This window comes from Eriocheir sinensis, chromosome 24 (assembly GCF_024679095.1).
Source record: "Eriocheir sinensis breed Jianghai 21 chromosome 24, ASM2467909v1, whole genome shotgun sequence".
In the NCBI taxonomy this organism is placed as follows: domain Eukaryota; kingdom Metazoa; phylum Arthropoda; class Malacostraca; order Decapoda; family Varunidae; genus Eriocheir; species Eriocheir sinensis.
This window is the reverse complement of record NC_066532.1, coordinates 12,497,759-12,518,249: the sequence shown is the minus strand read 5'-3', so window position 1 is coordinate 12,518,249 and position 20,491 is coordinate 12,497,759. Positions and strand designations below refer to the sequence as shown.

Here is a 20,491-nt window from a genome sequence, read left to right as displayed (position 1 = left end):
GTTTTAAATCTTACAGCCTCAAAGTAATCAAAAGTGCTGTTCTGTGCTGTTAAATGCTGTGTGGTAGTGTGATAAAGTCTGAAAAAGCTCAGAAAGTCTTGCTGCTTCAAATGTTACAGCCTCAAAGTGATCAGTAGTGCCGTCACTGCTGTTAAATGCTCTGGCGATGTGAAAACTCCCCTTTGCTGTATCCTGATATAGCAGCATGAAAAGGCAGCTCAAGCTCTCAGAAACCACTGCTGTGTCTAATTTTAAGCAAAATCACATTTCCAGTGCTGGGAAAGGTTATATTTACTAGAGCAACCGAAGTACTTATACATATATCAAAGGAAAGCCTCCAGTTGTGTTTCCTCGTGACTTTTAAGGCGGGAGAGCAGCCAAGTATTATGGGTAACGTGAAAGGCGTGAAGAGAACGGTATAAGTGAAACATACGCTGGAGAAATAGAAGTTTTAGATTTGGTGATAGTTTGTTGAGAAGACCACAAATAGGACAAGGGAGACGACGGGGAAAGCAATAAAGAAGAAGATGAAAGAACAGTAACAGCAGATCAAGTACTCGTTGAAGTAGAGATAAGAAGTGTATATATCACCACCACCACCTTCACTGCAAGCCCTCAACACCACCACCACTACTGCAGCCCACCATCACCACCACTGCAAACTTTCACCACCACTTCAAGCCTTTACCAATTACAACACCACCACTGCAAGTCTTCACCACCACCACCAAGCCCTCACCACCACTACTGCAGCCCACCATCACCACCACTGCAAACTTTCACCACCACTTCAAGCCTTTACCAATTACAACACCACCACTGCAAGTCTTCACCACCACCACCACCACCAAGCCTTCACCACCACTACTGCAGCCCTCATCACCACTTCAAGCCTCTACTAACACCACCACTGCAAGTCTTCACCACCACCACCAAGCCTTCACCACCACTACTGCAGCCCTCATCACCACTTCAAGCCTTTACCAACACCACCACTGCAAGTCTTCATCACCACCACCACCACCACTGCAGCCCACCTTCACCACCGCTGCAAACTTTCATCACCACTTCAAGCCTTTACCAATACCACCACCGCCACTGCAACTCTTCACCACCACCACCACCACCACCACCACCAAGCCTTCACCACCACCACTGCAGCCCTCACCACCACCGCCGCCATGTTCTCATTATCAGGGTTGGCCAACTTTTTCTACAACTCTGTCTTGGTCCTCTTCATCTCGGCCCACTTATTAGTAGGTGGAGCAGTAAGCATTACACTCCTCCTTTTGTACTTCTTGGCTCCTCGACTCGTTATTATTATTACACTCAAACCTCAACATTCGCGGCGCTAACATCCGTGGAGTTTAATATCCGCGGGGCAGCTCGTGAATATTATCAAGTTTAAAGTTTGGGTAATCCGCGGGTTTTCTTGAGGACTTCTTCGGCCAGCCAATGCGCTCACGGCTCACCGCACACCCCACGCACCTTCAATCTTTAACAGTAACCACGCTAGTGCTTTTTGTGGGGCTGGAGTAAGATTGAAGGGGACAGCTTGGTGGACTACACAAAGAAACGTGTAAGAAACGTATGAAATGTGTTCAGAAGGATATATTCTATGAGACCTAGTATGATCTTCAGCACTCACTACATGTACAAAATATTGTTCTGTTTACAGGTTTCAAAGCCTAAAATCTGTCTTTTATGGATTGACACACACACACACACACACACACACACACACACGTAAGCACATACTCATGCAGACACAAAGGGAAAGGGAGAAACCAGATAACAGTGAGGGAGTCTCTCTCTCTCTCTCTCTCTCTCTCTCTCTCTCTCTCTCTCTCTCTCTCTCTCTCTCTCTCTCTCTCTCTGTTTTTATTATGATTAGAAACCTGTCTTGCATACTGATATTTGACCACTATCATGTGCATATATTAATTGCTGAAGTCCATTTAGGCCTATATATAGGTAGGTCTCATAAAATGTATCTATCAAACTTTTTTTTTTTTTTTCACACACACACACACACACACACACACACACACACACACACTCACTCACTCACTCACTCACTCACTCACTCACTCACTTATTCGATAGATAGATAGATACACAATTGAATGGATAGATAGAACAGTTACATGGATTGATATGCCAATTCATGTATATACTTGTTCTATCATCTTAATCTGTATCTCTACTTATCTATCTATTAAAGAGAGAGAGAGAGAGAGAGAGAGAGAGAGAGAGAGAGAGAGAGAGAGAGAGAGAGAGAGAGAGAGAGAGAGTCATAAAACATTGGGATTTTATTATTTATTCATTTATTTATTTATTTTTTACATCCGCGGGTCTGTCATCTAATTCCCGCCAATGTTGAGGTTTGACTGACTTCATTAATGCGTTGACCGACTTGTTTCTTTATTGGTCATTGTTTTGTTTGTTTTGGAATGCTGGCTTGAGGTGATTTTTTTCTCTGCCTCTAACAATTACCAACCTTTTGTTTTCTCTCTTTTTCTCTCTTCTGTTTCACTCGATCATAGTTGTATTTGTCGTTAGTGATCATTATATTTAGTAGAATTTTTTGCATTCCATATTTCAGATAACCAAAGCAATATAGTGATTAAAATAACTTAGAAGACTTATAAATTAATAGATAGATGAAACAACAACAAAATGTGTGCTCCTACCTAAAAATCCATATATATAAAAGGCTTTCAAGATGTAGACAGCAATGTAGTGATTGTAGATAACTTAGAAGACTCGTAAATTGATAGATAGATAGTCGAAAACAATGAAACAATGCATACTCCTACTTAAAAATCCATTTATAAGAGGCTTTTAAGATAAAGAAAGCAACATAGTGATTAAGAATAACTTTGAAGACTCGTAAATTGATAGATAGATAGATAAAACAACAAAATAATGGGTGCTCCTACTTAAGAATCCATATATAAGAGACTGTTAACATATAGAAAGCAATATAGTGATTGAAAATAACTCAGAAGACTCATAAATTAATTGATAGATAGACAGATAAAAAAAAATAATGCATGCTCCTACCTAAAAATCCATATATAAAAAGCTTTTAAGATATAGAAAACAACATAGTGAATAAATATAACTAAAAGACTCGTAAATTGACTGACAGATAGTCTAAATAATGAAACAGTGCGTGCTCCTGCCTAAAAATCCAAATATAAGAGACTTAAGATATAGAAAGCAATATATAAGGAAAAATAACTTAGAAGACTCGTAAATTAACCCTTACAGTACCGGTCGATTTAAATATTATTGGCTTGCCCAGTACCGGCTTTTTTTTTTTTATTTATTTATTTATTTATTTATTTTTTTATGTTCCATGTGATGGGAAACGTGGAAAATAATAAGAAAAAACATATGTCATAGACCTACTTTTCACAGGAGTCCATGAAGTGTAACCACGGTGTGGCTGGAAACGGCCCCTGTACGTGATTGATGGTTTATGGAGGATTTGACAAGTGATAGAGGCCAAGTAGCCCATTGTTGTTGCACACAGGTGTAAAATACTGCAGAGCACCATTTCATGGGGTATAAGTGTGGGATTTTCAGAATTTTCAGGACAGTAGAATTTTGTGTTACAAAGGCGGCTCAATATAGCCTATATCCTCCTCATCTGGCACATAATCCTTGTCCGAACCAGAGTCTGAGAGTGCTCCCACGTTTTCTTCAGCTGAGGAAACCTCAAACTCAATCTATCGCTATATGGCAAAGGAATTGGCAGCCGCGACATTATTTAGACTGTCTTGATCTTGATCTTGATGTCACAGGTGGCTTGTGATTCCTCCCCAGCGCAGTGTTGCCATTGTCTGCAGCAGTCTCTGTAGCAAAAATAAACCCGCTACATCGACTGTAACAGTGTTTAGCAAGCCTGACGTGTATATGCGTTGCTAGTATTTCCTGCAACCATAGGCGCTGACGCGTATATGGGTCGCTAGTACAGTATGGGTTAATAGATAGATAGTCCAAAACAAAATAATGCATACTCCTACAAGAAAATTCATATATAAGGGACTTCAAAGATATAGAAAGCAACATAGTGATAAAAAATAACTTAGAAGACTCGTAAATTGATAAATAGATGGATTAAACAAAATAATGCGTGCTCGTACCTAAAAATCCATAAATAAGAGGATTTTAAGATATAGAATGCAATATAGTGATTAAAAATAACATGGAGGGAAGGCAGAAAATGTATATAGAAACTCAGAGGGCCATATTACTAAACATTTTGGGGCCCAAGTAAACATATTTGACAAGGCTTTCGTAGGAGCTGTGGGCACTTCCAGGGGTAGTTTTATGACCCTGGTGGTAGTGTGACCCTTCCTCTGCATCATTGATTAAAAAAAAACCTCATGGGAACCCAATCGATCTCTTTTTCGGCTGTTGGAAATAGCTGATGTGAGAGCTAGAAGTGTCTAAAAGTACTGATTTGAGATCTCTTTTTCGGCCATTGGAAATAGCTGATGTAAGAGCTGGAAGTGTCTAAAAGTACTGACTTGAGATACACAAAATGAGAATGGTTAACCCGGTGGCAGCGAGAGGCAAAATTTGTGGCTTTAATGTGTACCAGTGATGTGCCAACTTTGTGACTTTACCGTGTACCAGCGACGGGCCAAATTTGTGGCTTTACTGTGTACCAGCGACAGGCCAAATTTGTGGCTTTACCGTGTACCAGCGATGGGCCAAATTTGTGGCTTTACCGTGTACCAGCGACAGGCCAAATTTGTGGCTTTACCGTGTACCAGCGACAGGACAAATTTGTGGCTTTACCGTGTACCAGCGACAGGACAAATTTGTGGCTTTACCGTGTACCAGCGACAGGCCAAATTTGTGGCTTTACCGTGTACCAGCGACAGGCCAAATTTGTGGCTTTACTGTGTACCAGCGACAGGACAAATTTGTGGCTTTACCGTGTACCAGTGATGGGCCAAATTTTTGCCACGATACAAACCCCCCAAAATAGATGATGCATAAACTGATCACAAATGCGTTGATATATATATTATGAAATGGTTTGCGTGAGTGATGATTTTTTCTCATTATTCTCGCTTAGAGGGACCTTTAAGAAACATCATCCCCGCAGCTACTGGGTTAAATACATATGGTATGTAAGACCCAAAAATCCATATATGTAAGAGACTTTTAACATGTGATTCTCCGTTTCCTCTTCCTTCCTTCCCTTCTTGTCTTCCTTCCTTCTTCTTTCTCTCATCCTTCCTTCCTTCCTTCCTTCCTTCTTTATTCTTTAGTTATTTACTGTGTTGATAGTACTTATTTCTTGCCTGTAATAATGGAATGCCATGAGATAAAGCGCTCCATAGGTCTGTTATTATTTATTATTATTATTGTTATCATTATTATTTTGCTTCTTGAATAGAAAATGCATGTGGGTGTTATTCTTTTGTTGATGTTTGATTTATTTTTGAGCAAGTTCCCTTTTCCTCTTTCCTTTTCTTTGTTATATTAAGGGTAGAACATACGATTTACTGAGCATAAATATGATTTTTTTTTTTTTTTTTTGTTTTTCCACTAGGAGGGAGCTGAATCCTCGGAGCGTCCAGACCCAAGACATTACGGCGATAGCGGACATTTAAACCACTGATTTGCTGGGCCTTTTAAATGCTACTTGATGAATATTGCCATATGGGGATCATACTATTTTCAAATAATCCCATTATTTTTTATTATTTATCGAATAACTTTTTTTTTCTCCGGTACGACATTTGTTTGAACACAGGGAGCGGCCTTGAGACAGCGCGTGCTGAGCACGACTCAATCAGCCTTGAATAGAGGGGGTGAGGCCACGCATTTCTTATCAATGCTTTACCATCAAAATGCGGCGTAGGAAAGTGAAGTTTTTGGCTAAGTCTAGGTGGGTTAGTGAGTTTATTGAAGGCAGAGTTCATAAAAAGTGTAGTAGTAGTGAAACTGAGGAACAATACCAAATACCGCAAATATCTAAAGCTTGAATAAAACCGCCGGCAACTTGTGCCAATTACATGATGTGCATCTAACATTGATATTTCCTTTAGTTAGTATCCGATCTTTAAAATTCAAACAGCATTAAAATCTACTTGAAATGCACCATTATAAGATGTATTTCAAATATTGATATACTAAGCATAAATATAGTAAGATTGTAGTTAAACTTTAAGTTTGATTTTCTCAAAATGTGTTTTTGGTATGGACGTTATACTTTTTTGAATAACTTTTTTGTTTATAAAGCTTTTAACAAATTTTTAAAAAGCATCATAATATGGAGTATTTATACAAGAATTTGTACCAAAAAGGTAGTTCTATGATGAGTGTGAAGGCTCACCTAGAGAATTTTAGCCAAACTTTAAAAAAAACTAAAAAAAATTATATCTCGTAAGGAAATTTTCAAAAATTATTTATTTTGGTACAAGTTGTTTATGGTAATGGTATCTACAAGGTGTATTATTTTCAAAGACCAGATCCTAAAAACACCGGAGTTATTCAAATGAGAAGTTTTTAATAAAAATCAATATATTGCATAAATCATCAAAGCTATATATTTAATATTGTCACTGATAAGTGTTATTATTATGTTCCATGCGTCTCCATATATTTAGAATGATAACAGCCCTCTAAGGGTTCAGTTTGCTGTTTTTCGAAAATCATATGTTCTACCCTTAATTAGCAAGGCAGTTTTTCATGTAATTTATTAGGCATGTATTTTTATTTAGCTTATGGTAGATAGATAGATAGATGGATAAATAGGTAGGTAGATAAGCTAATAGATAGATAGATAGGTAGATAGATAGATGTAGAAAGGTATTTCCCTAACTATATTGTGATTACTCACACACACACACACACACACACACACACACATTCCTTGGCCATGCACCACATACTCTTTTATATTTATTAGTGTGTGGGTGGGTCATCACATTTCTCAAGTTCTTTCATGATTATATGTCCCTGCAATTACTACTACTACTACTGCTACTACCACTACTACTTTTATTATTATCATTATCATTATTATTATTATTATTATTATTATTATTATTATTATTATTATTATTATCATTATTATTATTATTATTATTATTATTATTATTATTATTATCATTATTATTATTATTATTATTATTATTATTATTATTATTATTATTATTATTATTATTATTATTATTATTATTATTATTATTATTATTATTATTATCATTATTATTATTATTATTATCATTATTATTATTATTATTATTATTATTATTATTATTATTATTATTATTATTATTATTATTATTATTATTATTATTATTATTATTATTATTATCATTATTATTATTATTAGTAGTAGTAGTAGTTGTAGTAATAGTAGTAAAATGAGTGTGGCTGTTACAGACTCATTTGAAGGGCACTCCTGTTCATTACATTTTATTTTTGTTATTTATATGTTTTTTGTTCTACACCCAAAAAAAAAGAAAAATTGTTGGAGTTTGGATGATTGTTACAAAATTGTCATGTCTTTGTTTGTGTGTGTGTGTGTGTGTGTGTGTTTTACCTAGTCAGAGTTTGTAGGGTTTGAGTCGTCCTCTCATTGTCCTTCTTCCACATCCATATTTATCCATTGTAACCATAAACTCGTGAATGCTCCTTGCCTGTACCACCTGAGTCTTCGTCTGACCTCAGGGGCGGGACTGCACCAAGGAGTCTAGAGAGATCCTTTGGCTGTACACTGGCATCCCCGTGACCATTGAACCGAGCAACACTAACTTTAGGATTGATGGTAGTACTCGAATCACCACCACAAGAACCATGAATTTATTAAAGGAAACTCCATGTATTCATTTCTTTACTGACTCTATTGATGAGAACGGACAGCAAGGAAACAGAAACAGTAGGAGAAACAACAGTAACAGCCTCAAACTTTAATGATAGTCAGTTGGGATAAAAGAAACTCTATGGGTCATATTATGAGACATTTCGCCACCCAAGGACACATATTTGACAAGGTTTTCGTAGGAGTTGTGGGCATTTTCAGGGGTAGTTTTATGGCCCTGGTAGTAGTCTGACCCTTCTTCTGTACCATGAACCTAAAGAAACACTCATTAGAACCCGATTGATCCTCTCTTTGACCTTTAGAAATAGCTGATGTGATATGGCAAAGTGTATTGTAATACCAGCCTATATTCCTCTATGTACCAACTTTATTGATTAGAACAGGCAGCAAGGAAACACTAACACCCCCAGACATTACCAGTAGTCAGTTGGGATAAAAGAAACTCTATATTCCTCTATGTACCAACTTTATTGATTAGAACAGGCAGCAAGGAAACACTAACACCCACAAACATTACCAGTAGTCAGTTGGGATAAAAGAAACTCTATATTCCTCTATGTACCAACTTTATTGATTAGAACAGGCAGCAAGGAAACACTAACACCCACAAACATTACCAGTAGTCAGTTAGGGTAAAGGAACCTCTATATTCCTCTATGTACCAACTTTATTGATTAGAAACTAACACTAACTCCCCCAAACTGTTGCCTCTCTTTCTATCTTCTATCGATATTTCCACGCTGACTGCTCTTCTGAACTTGCTAACTGCATGCCTCCCCCCTCCCGCGGCCCCGCTGCACTCGACTTTCTACTCATGCTCATCCCTATACTGTCCAAACCCCTTATGCAAGAGTTAACCAGCATCTTCACTCTTTCATCCCTCACGCTGGTAAACTCTGGAACAATCTTCCTTCATCTGTATTTCCTCCTGCCTACAACTTGAACTCTTTCAAGAGGAGGGTATCAGGACACCTCTCCTCCCGAAATTAACCTCTGATTTTGGACACTCCTTTAACCTCTGTTCGAGCAGTGAGTAGCGGGTTTTTCTTTTTTTTTTTCTTTGAGCTGTCTCCTTAGCTGTAAAAAAAAAAAAAAAAAAAAAAAAAAAAATTACCAGTAGTCAGTTAGGGTAAAGGAACCTCTATAATCCTTTACTTACTAACTTGAATGATGAAAATAGAGCAAGATAACCGTAACAGCAAATAAAACAGCCCCAAACATTATCAATAGTCACTTAGGATAAAGGAAACTGTATAGCCTATATTCCTTTACCTACTAACTTTATTGACTAGAACAGACACCAAGGAAACACCAACAGCATGATGAACAACAGTAACAACCTCAACCTTCATCAGTAGTCAAGAACCTCGATATTCTTTCACATACTAACTTTAATAATGGGAACAGACAGCAAGGAAACCAGCGAGAGAGGTAACAGTAACAGCATCAAACTATCAGGAGTTGTTTGCATCAGTGTCAGCAACAGCAGGAGAAACAAAGGTAACAGCATTAAGCTTTCTCAGGAGTCAGTTAGCATCGGAGTGAACACCAACACGAGAAACAACGGCAACATCATTTAACTTTATCAGTTGTCAGTCAGCTGTCTGTTCTCATTATTCAAGTTAGTATGTGGAAGAATATCGAGGTTCTTGACTACTGATGCAGGTTGAGGTTGTTACTGTTGTTCCTCATGCTGTTGGTGTTTCCTTGGTGTCTGTTCTAATCAATAAAGTTAGTAGGTAAAGGAATATAGGCTATACAGTTTTCTTAATCCTAAGTGACTATTGATAATGTTTGGGGCTGTTTTGTTTGCTGTTACGGTTTCCTTGTTCTCTGTTTTCATCATTCAAGTTAGTAAGTAAGGGAATATAGAGGTTCCTTTACCCTAACTGACTGCTGGTAATGTTCGGGGGTGTTGAGAGTTTCCTTGCAACAGTAGGAGAAACAAAGGTAACAGCATTAAGCTTTCTCAGGTGTCAGTCAGCATCAGAGTCAGCATTCAGCAGTCAGTGTCTACATTCCCTTGATGTGTCTGCAGCTGACGTTCGGGGCGGGGATGTACGCCGGCATCTACATCACCCAGAATTATGATGTGCCGCGTGTGGACGAGCCCTCCAAGCTCTGGGAGAAGGTGAAGGAGTGGGCCGAGTCTCACAAGAAGAAGGACTAACAACGGCCAACTCTAGACTAAGGTTAGTGAGTGGATTCCATCTGTTTCCTCACTTGTTTGCAGTATTTCACTCGTTTGGTTGGACATCCTGGGCATTCCCTGGGTTAATATTTGTCTCTCATGCACTTATTTGTAGTATGCACTCTTAATTTTCTGTATTCTTATTAACAAAAGAGACTGGATAAAATGGGTTATTTAATGTTGCATTGGAGGTATTTTTAAGTTTTGAGTGTAGCTGATGTAGTCCACTCACACTGAAGTAATTATAACACCCTCTTTCATTCTCTTCACCACAGGTCCTCCATCCACACCACACATCATTCCTTTCCCTCCCACGTTGGTGTACATAATTGTCAGGTAGAGTTGTCATGTCAAGCCGTGGGGAGTGTCACGTCTAATTATACAAAAGCTTAACGCTCAGCTTCTAGCAATGGCTGGGTGACAGTGGAGGATTGTGTACACAAATATCATCATTAGAGCACTGTGCCTTGCTACTAAGAATGCACAGAGAGGTCACCTGTATGCAAATGTCCTCAAGGCAATGTACTTCCTTGCAAAGAACTCACAGATAAGGTTATTCCACTCGTACGTAAATAGAGCACTGTGATTCCTTGCTAAGAATGCACAGGTAGATAGGTTACTGTGTTACTGTACCCGTATGTCTTGAAGGCAATATATTTCCTTGTTAAGAACTCATAGATGAGGTTATTCCACCCATACATAACCAGGGTAGTGTGATTCCTTGCTAAGAATGCACAGAAAAACAGATCATCATATTCCTGTAAGCACAAAGATTACTGACTACACAAGACATGCAATGTACAGTGCTTATTGTGTTGTGGGTCTGTACACTGTTGAGTAATGCTATGTTGGGTCTATGCAATGCTCAGTAATGTTATCCTGGCGCTCTGCAGTGCTTAGTAATGCTAAGAGAGGTCTGTACTAACCACTATGGGGACTCCTGCAGTTGCCTCATGAAGCTCTCAATAAATATCAGTCATTTATAACATTAAGGTTAAAAAAGGGTATTATTTGATTGTATTCTCCATCCCTTGAGGCAACAGTATTAAGAGTGTGTCTGAACATAGCCACAGAAACCAGTGTGTTGGCATGTGTTGAGGCAGTCATGAGGAAGCTGTTGCCATACATTGAGTGCTGCTGTAGTGGCACTATGATGGAGTTTAGTTATGTAACACTGCAATGGGGTGTAGTAATTTAAGTGAGGATGAAGTCAGGAAGTTAAGATAGAATTCAAGTATTATTACATCCAAACTGTGCACAGAATCAGTTATCAGCATTTCAGAGTGTAACTTTGTCACTAGCATAAAAAACATAATATTGATAAGGAAGTTAATTAAGGCAGTGATGCAATAGTACATACAAGCCGTGTAATGTCAGTCACCAATGTGTCAAACTGTTCTGAATATTTTTTGTTTGGTTTAAAAGTAAAGTGAGGGAATGTAAGAGGAGGAGTAACAGGCTTCTTGTTGATTCTTTAGGGATATTATTGCAAGGAATCATTGCCTCCCTAGACCGTCAAGATGTTCCGAAGAATACTTGGAAGGTATAAATGTTAAGTTTTAAAAATTTTACCAAATGAATTCACTTGTTACTGATCACCTTTAAGTGTTGGTTAAAGTACTCTCTATGGAATGTGGGAGATGACTTAAGTTATGCAGAGAGGAGACTGATTATAACCACCAGCATTTTAATATAAGTGGGAAATGATTACAAGTATGTGGGGAGGAGGAAGAGTAAGATCACTTGAGATAAGATACAGATTAATGGAGATAACAAATCATTATCATCAGCATTGTTAACAGAAGTGGTGGATGAGGCAGAAAAAGGGAGATGATGAAGCTAAGGATCACTGCCATTGTAATTATGTGGGAGGTGAGACACAGATTAAGGGACAAGACTAAAGTTATGAGCACTAGCATACTATATTTTCATCAGCATTATTAATATAAGCACGATGAGACAAAATAAGGGAAATGACTAGTTATTTTCATCAGCATTGTTATATTAGTGAAGGCTGGAGACATGCATACGATTAACTGATTGTTTCTTCGATGATGAGGTTCACATATTTATACTTTACCGAGGATAAGACATGAAAGCCTATACATAAACACTTATTTTCACTACTTTTTGTTTCTTTTGGTGCAGGAGACAAGTCCGATCTTTAGCAGCCTCTCTGTTCCGGCCCAGGATCATTAGGTCATGCTGCAGTCGCCTTAGCCCTTCTTCGGTCCACCTCTCCCTACTTTACCCTGAGCCGCTCCCTCCTCACCCCACCAAGTGCTTAAAGCTAGGTTAGGTTAGGTTAAGTTAGTGCCAAGTGACTGAGGGAATTCAGTGCCGTCAGTCCTTGTTCTAATTTTAGTTTTCCCTTTTGTTAGAAGAGGAAGAATGATTACCTAAGCTACAATCCTGCCTTGATAGTAGGACTCAGTTAAATCAATGTCCTGTGATAGGGAACTTTTGAAAAGACTTAGAACTTGAGAATAAAACTATGATGCATTTTTCTTTTTCTTTTTAGTCTTAAGTATCCCATGGTGCAGCAGTGACAGGTTAGCAGTTCCTCTTAATCTCTACTCGTGATGCAGGACTTTAGGTGCATGTTTTTCATCTCTTCTAATGTTGGCTCTCCATTCCACTCCATCTTTAGCAGCTTCTCTTTGTTCAGGCCCAGCATCCTTAGGTCATTCTGCATCTATTATTATTTTTATTTTTTTCTTACTTGCACCACAACCATGCATAGCTTTTGTGTATACACCTAACTTTACCTAACTCTACCCCCAACTACTGCCTTCATCACTCCCTCACCCTCCAACAGTGTCTTCTAAACTGTCTTCTACCTTCATTAAACTGCATGTACTACACTTCCAAATACTTTTTTTTATTGGTCGTTTGCATTGAGGACACTAATATGTTACATTAAGCCATGAACTGTTGGGTGATTCATGGAAAACTTGAGATCTGCCTAACTGGTATTGTTGGAGCTGATCTCAAGGGAATGGCAGAGGAATGGAGGGCTTGTGATCAGGGCGTTGGTGTTAGTGTGTGGAGGCAGTGGTGGTAACAATGGGAAAAGATTGACTGTCTGAGATTCAAAGGATGGAGGGAAAAAGTTCTCTACCCACAGGTCAAGCACGCAACACAAGTAATCAGTTTGACAAATAAATTCAGGTTAGAATATTTCTGTACTGGTGAACTTTGTTGTGCGTGTATCTTGTATGAAACTTAGATTTTAGGAGTAAGGCTGGGCACCCATTTGTCCTTGGTCTGTGTTTGTGTCTGTATTCGTTCAGTAAGAAATGGAGCTTAGGGGAAAAGTCCAAGTCTTATATTTTCAAACTTCAGGCTCTTGTTATGACTGTTTACAAAGGCTAAAGAGAAGATTGGTCAGGTTCTCATGAATGTTTTTACTGATCATGATGTAGAAACCATGTAAGCCTACCACAAAGGTCATACAACCACCCTTGAAAATACTTACTTCTATGACAGCCTTTTCAAATAGGTGTATTAAGGAGATGTAGTGCAAGGGAATATGAAGAATATGTACATACCTTAGTAAGAAGCATCTGTTGATCCCACCACAACTATGATGGCAGTAATGGCAACACTTCCCTTCCCTTTATTGCTGCCTTGCCTCAGGTGTTCACTAAGTTGAACTTAAAAACATCTTTGGAATATACAAGACTGTGCTACAGACATGGATCGGAGATAAATAGATGCCCAGTCCAAGGTAGAGATGGGGATCTAGGATTGTCATTTCTGAAGGAGGCATTGATGCTTCGTGATTGGGATTCAGCTCGCCTTCGCCAGATGTCACTAACTCTCAGGTCTCTTAGGCCCCTTTCACATGAGCGGTTTCTGCCGCTCTGGCACGTGGCGGATGGTTTAGCTTTACATTGACTCTTATGGGTGCATTCACATGAAGCCGGAGCGACAGGACTGCTGCACCGCCAGCAAGACTGCAGCGGCAGATGCCGCACAACGGTTTTGGTGGTCATGTGTTGCTATGGGCGCCTTCACAAATCCAGCGTTTGCCGCATGCGGCGAGGGATAGGCACGCGACCACTTTGTCTGCATCATTGGAAAAGCTAGTATGCACTAAATTTTCCATTGATGAACTTTCAATTAATGTATATTGAAAATGTAAGTGTCTTACATATTAATTCTGTATACCTTTGTACAACAAACATCTGCATTTAAATTTCATGGTTATGGCTAATTAAAAATTATCATAACACGGAGCTGCTGATCTCCAAGATTGAAAGACAGCCTTGTTTGTGGGATCCCTCAAGAGAAGATTATAAATATGACTGAAGGAGATACCGAAGCGGATGCGGCAGACACTACTTGACCATAAATGTCCAGGTGCCATGCGGCTGCCGCTCACCGGAGCGGCAGAAACCGTTCGTGTGAAAGGGGCCATACTCAGACTTTCAATTCTCATACACCCATCCTATTGAACACTCAACAGCCATGGTGGTACATCCTTGTCTCTATGACCAACACCAAAACTCACTCAGTACACAATATATATCTTCAGGATATCCCTAAGCCCTTCGTGTCAACCTTGTCATAGGCCTTCTTCAGGTCCATGAAAGGAACAGACAGCTCTTACTTTCTCTTGATACTTTAAAAAAAATTTATTTCCAGTGCCAATTTTCAATTGAAACAAACCTGTCCCTTTCATAAAATCCACTTGTTCATTGGCTTCTCCTCTGTTGGATATTTTCATCATCCCCTCATTTAAAACCCTTCCATATACCTCTCCTGGCACTAAACTGTTTCCCCTAAAACTGTTACAATCATCTCTGCTACCTTTCCTATTGTACAGTGGCACAATGATGGCCTTCCTCTAGTTTTCTGGCAACTCACCCCACTCCATGACTATACCTTCAGATTTCACCATTCCAGTTGTTATGCCAGTATAGTCACTCTGAGCTTGAGTGGCAAGAGTCCCCTCCATTTTAGGAGGATCCACCTGGAGCCTGACAGCCCTGTGCTGCTGATTGGTTTACTGAGAGCATGGCAGTTTTGGATGGATGGGTGCGGTTTCATTGATCATGTATTACGTGGTCAAGTACTGTCAGAGTAGTGGTCTGAGACGTTCAGTCCTCACCATAAATGGATGCTGTCACCTGTGATGAAAAACATCCAAGAGAATAACTAGAACAACCAATGTGTTGGTAAACACTTTTCGGAAACTGCTCCCTGAGCCAGAGATGTCACAAGACAGTTCCCATCACAATTTGGAAGGTCAAACCTAAGCCGGTAATGACTTGATCTGAGGTTTAACGGAGGGATTAAAAGAAGATAAAGGTTAATTAGGGCAGCAGGAAAGGAGGAAAAATTATTGAAAGTGTGTGTGTATGAGAGAGAGAGCAGAAAAGAGAAGTGGCTGTGGGTGTGGGGTGGGTGGGTATGCGTGAGAGAGAGGAGAGAGAGAAAATCAGAGTGACAGGGATGAGCAAAGACACCACAATACCAGCGGGAATAGGGATTATAAACAAAAGCCAAGAGTAGGAAAAATGACTTTTTCTCATGCCTTCCCATTGGCCAGGCCACACCCACCCAGAGCCAATCCCATTCATTCTGAGGGTGGGGGAGCCCCCTCTCGCCACTCAAGCTCGGCATGACTAGTGCTATAGTGAAACCATTTTTGCGAGTCTGCTGAGGCATTGGCTCCCGCAGGTCCTTTCCTCCCCATTGCTCTGCCACACAGTCCCAACACCGATATCCTATAGGTCACATGAGAGGAAAAATAGGTGTTGGGAGGGGAGGAAAGGACCCACTGGAGCCAACCCCACAACAGACTCACTAAAATGGTCTCACTATAGGGGCCTTTCCTACTTCAAATTTTATTGCCCTGTCCATATTCCTCCACCTTCCTCTGTGGATATGCAAGCCATACAATCTTCACTCATATGCTGGTCATGTCTGCTATCCCTCCTAAATATTCACATTAAGAATTTATTTCTCATCCCTCATATGGACCCAATTACCAGTCTGTTCACCAATGCCTTACTTTGTACTTTCTCTTTTTTCTCCCTATCACCTTTTCTGGCACATTTCTCTGTAGCATTTGTAGGCTTGAACTGCATGGTCAGAGCCGCCCAGCGCTTTCAGGCATGACAACCACATGTGTTTACCAAAATATCTTATCATGCCATCTGTTTGGAACTAAAGTAGCTGTAAAAGTCAGTTAACACCATACAATTAAAACTACTGTAAAGAAAAGAATGAATTGGGTGTATTTTTTTATTGACTTGGTTATAAAGTCACCCAGAAATAAACATAATGACAACTGATCAGTTCCTAGTGCATAAATCATTAGTTTTAACATCAAAATACTATAAAGTAGTTTCAATCACTGTGTTTACATACAATGTTATCATTGGAAATATGATTGAAACTGCAACTCTGCCTTAATCATACTGCCCAACACAACTGGGAGCTTTACAAATTATAATGTACAAATTTTGTACTCCACACTCTGGGGGGAAGAAATAATTTCCTGTACTGTACACCGCAGTAACACTTGGCATTACTGTGTCATACTAATTTTTTTTTCAAAATGTGAATCCTGCCCAGATGTTTACTTTCTACTATGTACAGGTGCAGTAACTTCAACAAACCCATGTTAAAAAACACTTTTACAGCAGTGAGCTGACACACTTGCAGCATGTTAGGTGCTCACGCAATGACTTTATACAAAGATGCACATCCATCACTCTGGTATACCTCGTCGGTGCTTAAGCTACTTATCAAACATGGGTACAGGTACAACTCAAGTCACAATCAGTCACTTCCAGGTGTACTATTTATCGTAGGCAATGTTTGCGTGCCTTCGTGAGTCTGTTTCATTCATTCATATACTTTGCATGTAGGGGAAGGCAGCGTCTGCAGCCACGTATCGTCACACGACCGTTTAACTATTCCGTAGACGAGCGTTCCATTGAGGAAGGAAGAAGAAGAGTTTAACGTGACCGTCGTTCCTTTCCTTCTCAGTGATGATCATCGGAGTTCCGTAGAATCATCGTTGTTGAGTCTGGCCAAACGGCGCTGGTGCTTCCCTCGCCAACAACGCTTTCTCTCAACACTTTCCTTACCACCCAATGCTCTTCTGATATATAAATAAAACAAAAGTAAGCCTCAACTACCCTACACTCTAGCCTAAAATAAACTTAAGATCTTAAACATCTTCAAAAAAATAAAACATACTTACCATACACACAAGCCAGCTCTCTCTCGCTCTCATGGATAAAATCATCTGAATGTCTCCTAAGAAATAACACCTAAACATTTAGTTAATATTCTCTCTTTAAAGGCATTTCTTTGATCACTTAAGGAGAAAAGATAAAAAATACACAATCAGAAGAGCATTGAGTGGACATGCCTGTAAAGGGAAGGGTGAATAGGGAAAAGTATGTACAAAAAAATAAAAAATAAATATTAGGTATGATGACTTGATAGGGCGAGAGAAAGGTAGGAAGTAGGCAAGGAATAAATCTGAAGGGGAGCAGGAACAGTAGTAACCTTGGGGGTGCCGAGGGGCCTGCTTGCTGGTGCTGGAGTCTTGGTATGCTTCTTGTGTGGACTCTGCATTGCCTGTGTGTTTTAGATCATTTGTGTGTCAGCCTCCAATGGAAGCAACACACTGTTCACTGCCCCAGGGTATTGTCATGTTTGTTCTCTCTGCCCTCCTCGGGGTCAGGCGTCAGCTCCCCTCTGTTACTGTGGCGTTGATGAGATCAGCTGCGGGACCGAGAGCGGGACCGACTCCTGCTCCTCCGCTTGTGAGAATCTCTGCTTGGAGACCGAGACCGCCTCGACCTCTGTGGTGACCTGGAAAGGAAAGACAGTTAGCCTGTCTCAGCTATTAAGTCAGTTTGGGTGGGGCCCGAGCCTCTCCACAGCAACTTAAACTTCTTCAATCCAGTGATGTATCAATGTCATACTATAATCAGTATACTACATAAGAAAAAAGGCTTGTAAGTGTTGTGGTATGTCATTTTCAGAAAAATTGTTGTGAATAATGAATCTATTTATGGTGAAGCCTGCTGTATATATTTGGAAGAATGAGGGGAGGGGAGTGATGTGCGGCTGTAATCACGGCACAACAAGAGAGAGAAGACTCAAATTGTCTGTATCAATGTATACATATAGGTATATGGATTGATATAGGGGGAGAATCACTCCCCTCCCCTCTTTCTTCCAAATATATGTAATACAACAGGCTTCAGCATAGAATAATTATTCACGAAAATTTTCTGAAGATGACATACCACAGAAAATAACTACAAGCCTGCTGTCTTAAGTAGTATACTAGATTTAATATGATGTATACATACATACATCACCGGATTGAAGAGATTAGGGTCTTTTCCTTCATTAGTATGATCAGCCTGAGATCCTTCCTTACCGTCGTGGAGACTTTCCGGGTGACCTTTTGGGAGATCTCTTTATTGACGACCTAGGTGACCGTCGCGGCGACCTTCTTGGTGATCGTCTGGGTGACCTTCTCGGTGACCTGCTCCTTCGGCGTGACCTTGACCTCGAACGTGACTTGCGGGCATTCTTCTCCCTCTCCCGCTCTCTCTCCTTTTCCCTCTCCTTCTCCTTCTCACGCTCCCTCTCCCTCTCCTTCCTCCGCTCCGCCCTCACTTTCTCCCACTCCGCCTGCTCCTTCTCCCTCGCCGCTTTCATCTCAGCCTGGCGACGCTCTATCTCAGCCATCTTCTGCCGCCTCTGAGCCTCCTTCTCCATGATCTGAAAGACAAAGTTTGGTCAGGATTGTATGTCTGAATAATCTGTACTTGGTTAACTACACCCCCAAAACGTTCAGGTCTAAATTTGTGTTTTGTCGACCACAATTAATGTGAAAGAAGGGAGGAGACCAGATGTAAGACTGAAGTAGACCTGGAGATGGTGTGGAATAGGAGAGACACATAGCCCTTCCAACCCCATAAGGGCATTTAACAATAGATGATGATCTGATGCTCCTCACAAACCCTAACAGAGTGGGTCAGGTAACATGCGAGCTTCAATAATCAGCAGAGCATCGATACTTTAACTAGCATATTGAAGGTATACATTTGTCCATGATCTAGCATGCAAAATGGCTGAGAAATCTTCCTTGATCTTACCATTTCTCAAACTTATTGCTTCAGAAGTAAAACATGTCTGATGCACAATAAAGGCCATGAGAGGGACATGATAGAAATACAGACATTGACACTGATCTCGAGCTAATATGGGCAAATGTATGCCTGGCCTTAGGTCAATCCACACACCTGTTCAGCAGTCAACGGCAGCCAATAAATTGCAGGTTGTGCCTTTGTCTTGCGGAACAGATCATCGAGAAGCTTGGCTGGCGGTTCCGCAGGCTTCTTCTCTTGTTCTGGAATGCAATGAAATGAGTTAAGATCTTGCAATAGCTGATGCAATTTCTATGCTCTCAGTACAGTTGATTAGCAGGTTCACACTCAAAAAACTCTGAAAGCAATTGACTGATTTATTGGGGTACTGAGTCACGGCACTGTAACTACTGTGGTCATATAGTGTCAGAAAGCAAACCAAACCATTACCTCTTCCTGGACTCCTGGGTTTATTGTGTTCCCTCAGCCTCTCCTCCTCCCTCTCCCTGCGTAGTCTCTCCCTCTCTCGCTCTTTCTCTCCAGGCGATCGCTCTCCAATCTTGGCCAGGTCCCACTCACGTACGGGCCCCTCGCGCTGGGGACATGGACAACAGTGAGGACTACATGATGACAGCCAACAGTGTAAAGGTCTCACCACTCTCAGGCAACTAATACTGTGATGTCAATGATGGGTGAATGTCCAGTTTTTTTTAAACAACTAAGGAGGTAGCTCAAGGGCAAGAAACTAAGAAAGCCTGCCATGTTGCTGATCCCTCAGATTAAATACCAATCTGCTCAAGTGTACTGAAAGACCTGCTGATTGTGAATAGCTGCTAACTTTGCATGATTGTCTGGCAAGGAGAATTAAAGCTGTATTTTTTTACTGGTTTTGAGTTCTTACCTTCCACCTATCGTCCCTGCGATCCTCAATGGTCTTCTGGGGCGGAGGTGCAAAGTCTGCCATTCTCTTCTTCATCTCGGCCTGGAATTGGGGGAACAATTTATAAATTTATGAAGACGTCTCAAGAGAATATCAGCAACTAACTAGTCACAACTCACTGAAGGAAGGGAAGAGAAATGTAAGAGGAAGTCCCTAGCTACTAACCTCTGTGGAGTAGTCAACAAAGAGGTTCTTGGGGTTTGAGACAGGCCACCGAATGCCATGAAGTGCCATCCTGGTCTCCTGTGCCTGGTCCTCCGTCTCATACTGAAAAGGTAAGCATTGTTAATAACACCATTTGTTGCACCACACAGAACATCCCTCTCAAAAGATCTTAGCTCGTAAACATTCACAGCTCTTCCTGGTAT

The 20,491-nt window shown here is 40.3% G+C and overlaps 1 protein-coding gene and 1 long non-coding RNA gene across 5 annotated transcripts in view; one reads left to right on the top strand and one right to left on the bottom strand.

The window, feature by feature from the left end:
• LOC127002852 (uncharacterized) overlaps nt 1-12,552 on the top strand; it is a 62,700-nt gene extending 50,148 nt beyond the window's left edge. Inside the window, exons 4-5 of the long non-coding RNA XR_007756576.1 lie at nt 9,897-10,050; nt 10,325-12,552. This is a non-coding gene — a long non-coding RNA (uncharacterized LOC127002852). The remainder of the gene's footprint in view (nt 1-9,896; nt 10,051-10,324) is intronic.
• A 3,738-nt stretch (nt 12,553-16,290) lies between these two features.
• The window catches only part of LOC127002851 (microtubule-associated protein futsch-like), a 45,237-nt gene continuing 41,036 nt past the window's right edge, over nt 16,291-20,491 (bottom strand). For 3 of the 4 annotated variants that reach the window (XM_050869073.1, XM_050869072.1, XM_050869074.1), the window contains 6 exons: nt 20,289-20,390; nt 20,085-20,165; nt 19,634-19,778; nt 19,340-19,446; nt 18,469-18,815; nt 16,291-17,891 (listed from right to left, as the gene is read on the bottom strand). In XM_050869073.1, the coding sequence (XP_050725030.1) occupies nt 17,798-17,891; nt 18,469-18,815; nt 19,340-19,446; nt 19,634-19,778; nt 20,085-20,165; nt 20,289-20,390 (876 nt within the window). In that variant the 3' untranslated portion in view covers nt 16,291-17,797. The remainder of the gene's footprint in view (nt 17,892-18,468; nt 18,816-19,339; nt 19,447-19,633; nt 19,779-20,084; nt 20,166-20,288; nt 20,391-20,491) is intronic. The other variant, XR_007756575.1, reaches the window with a different exon arrangement.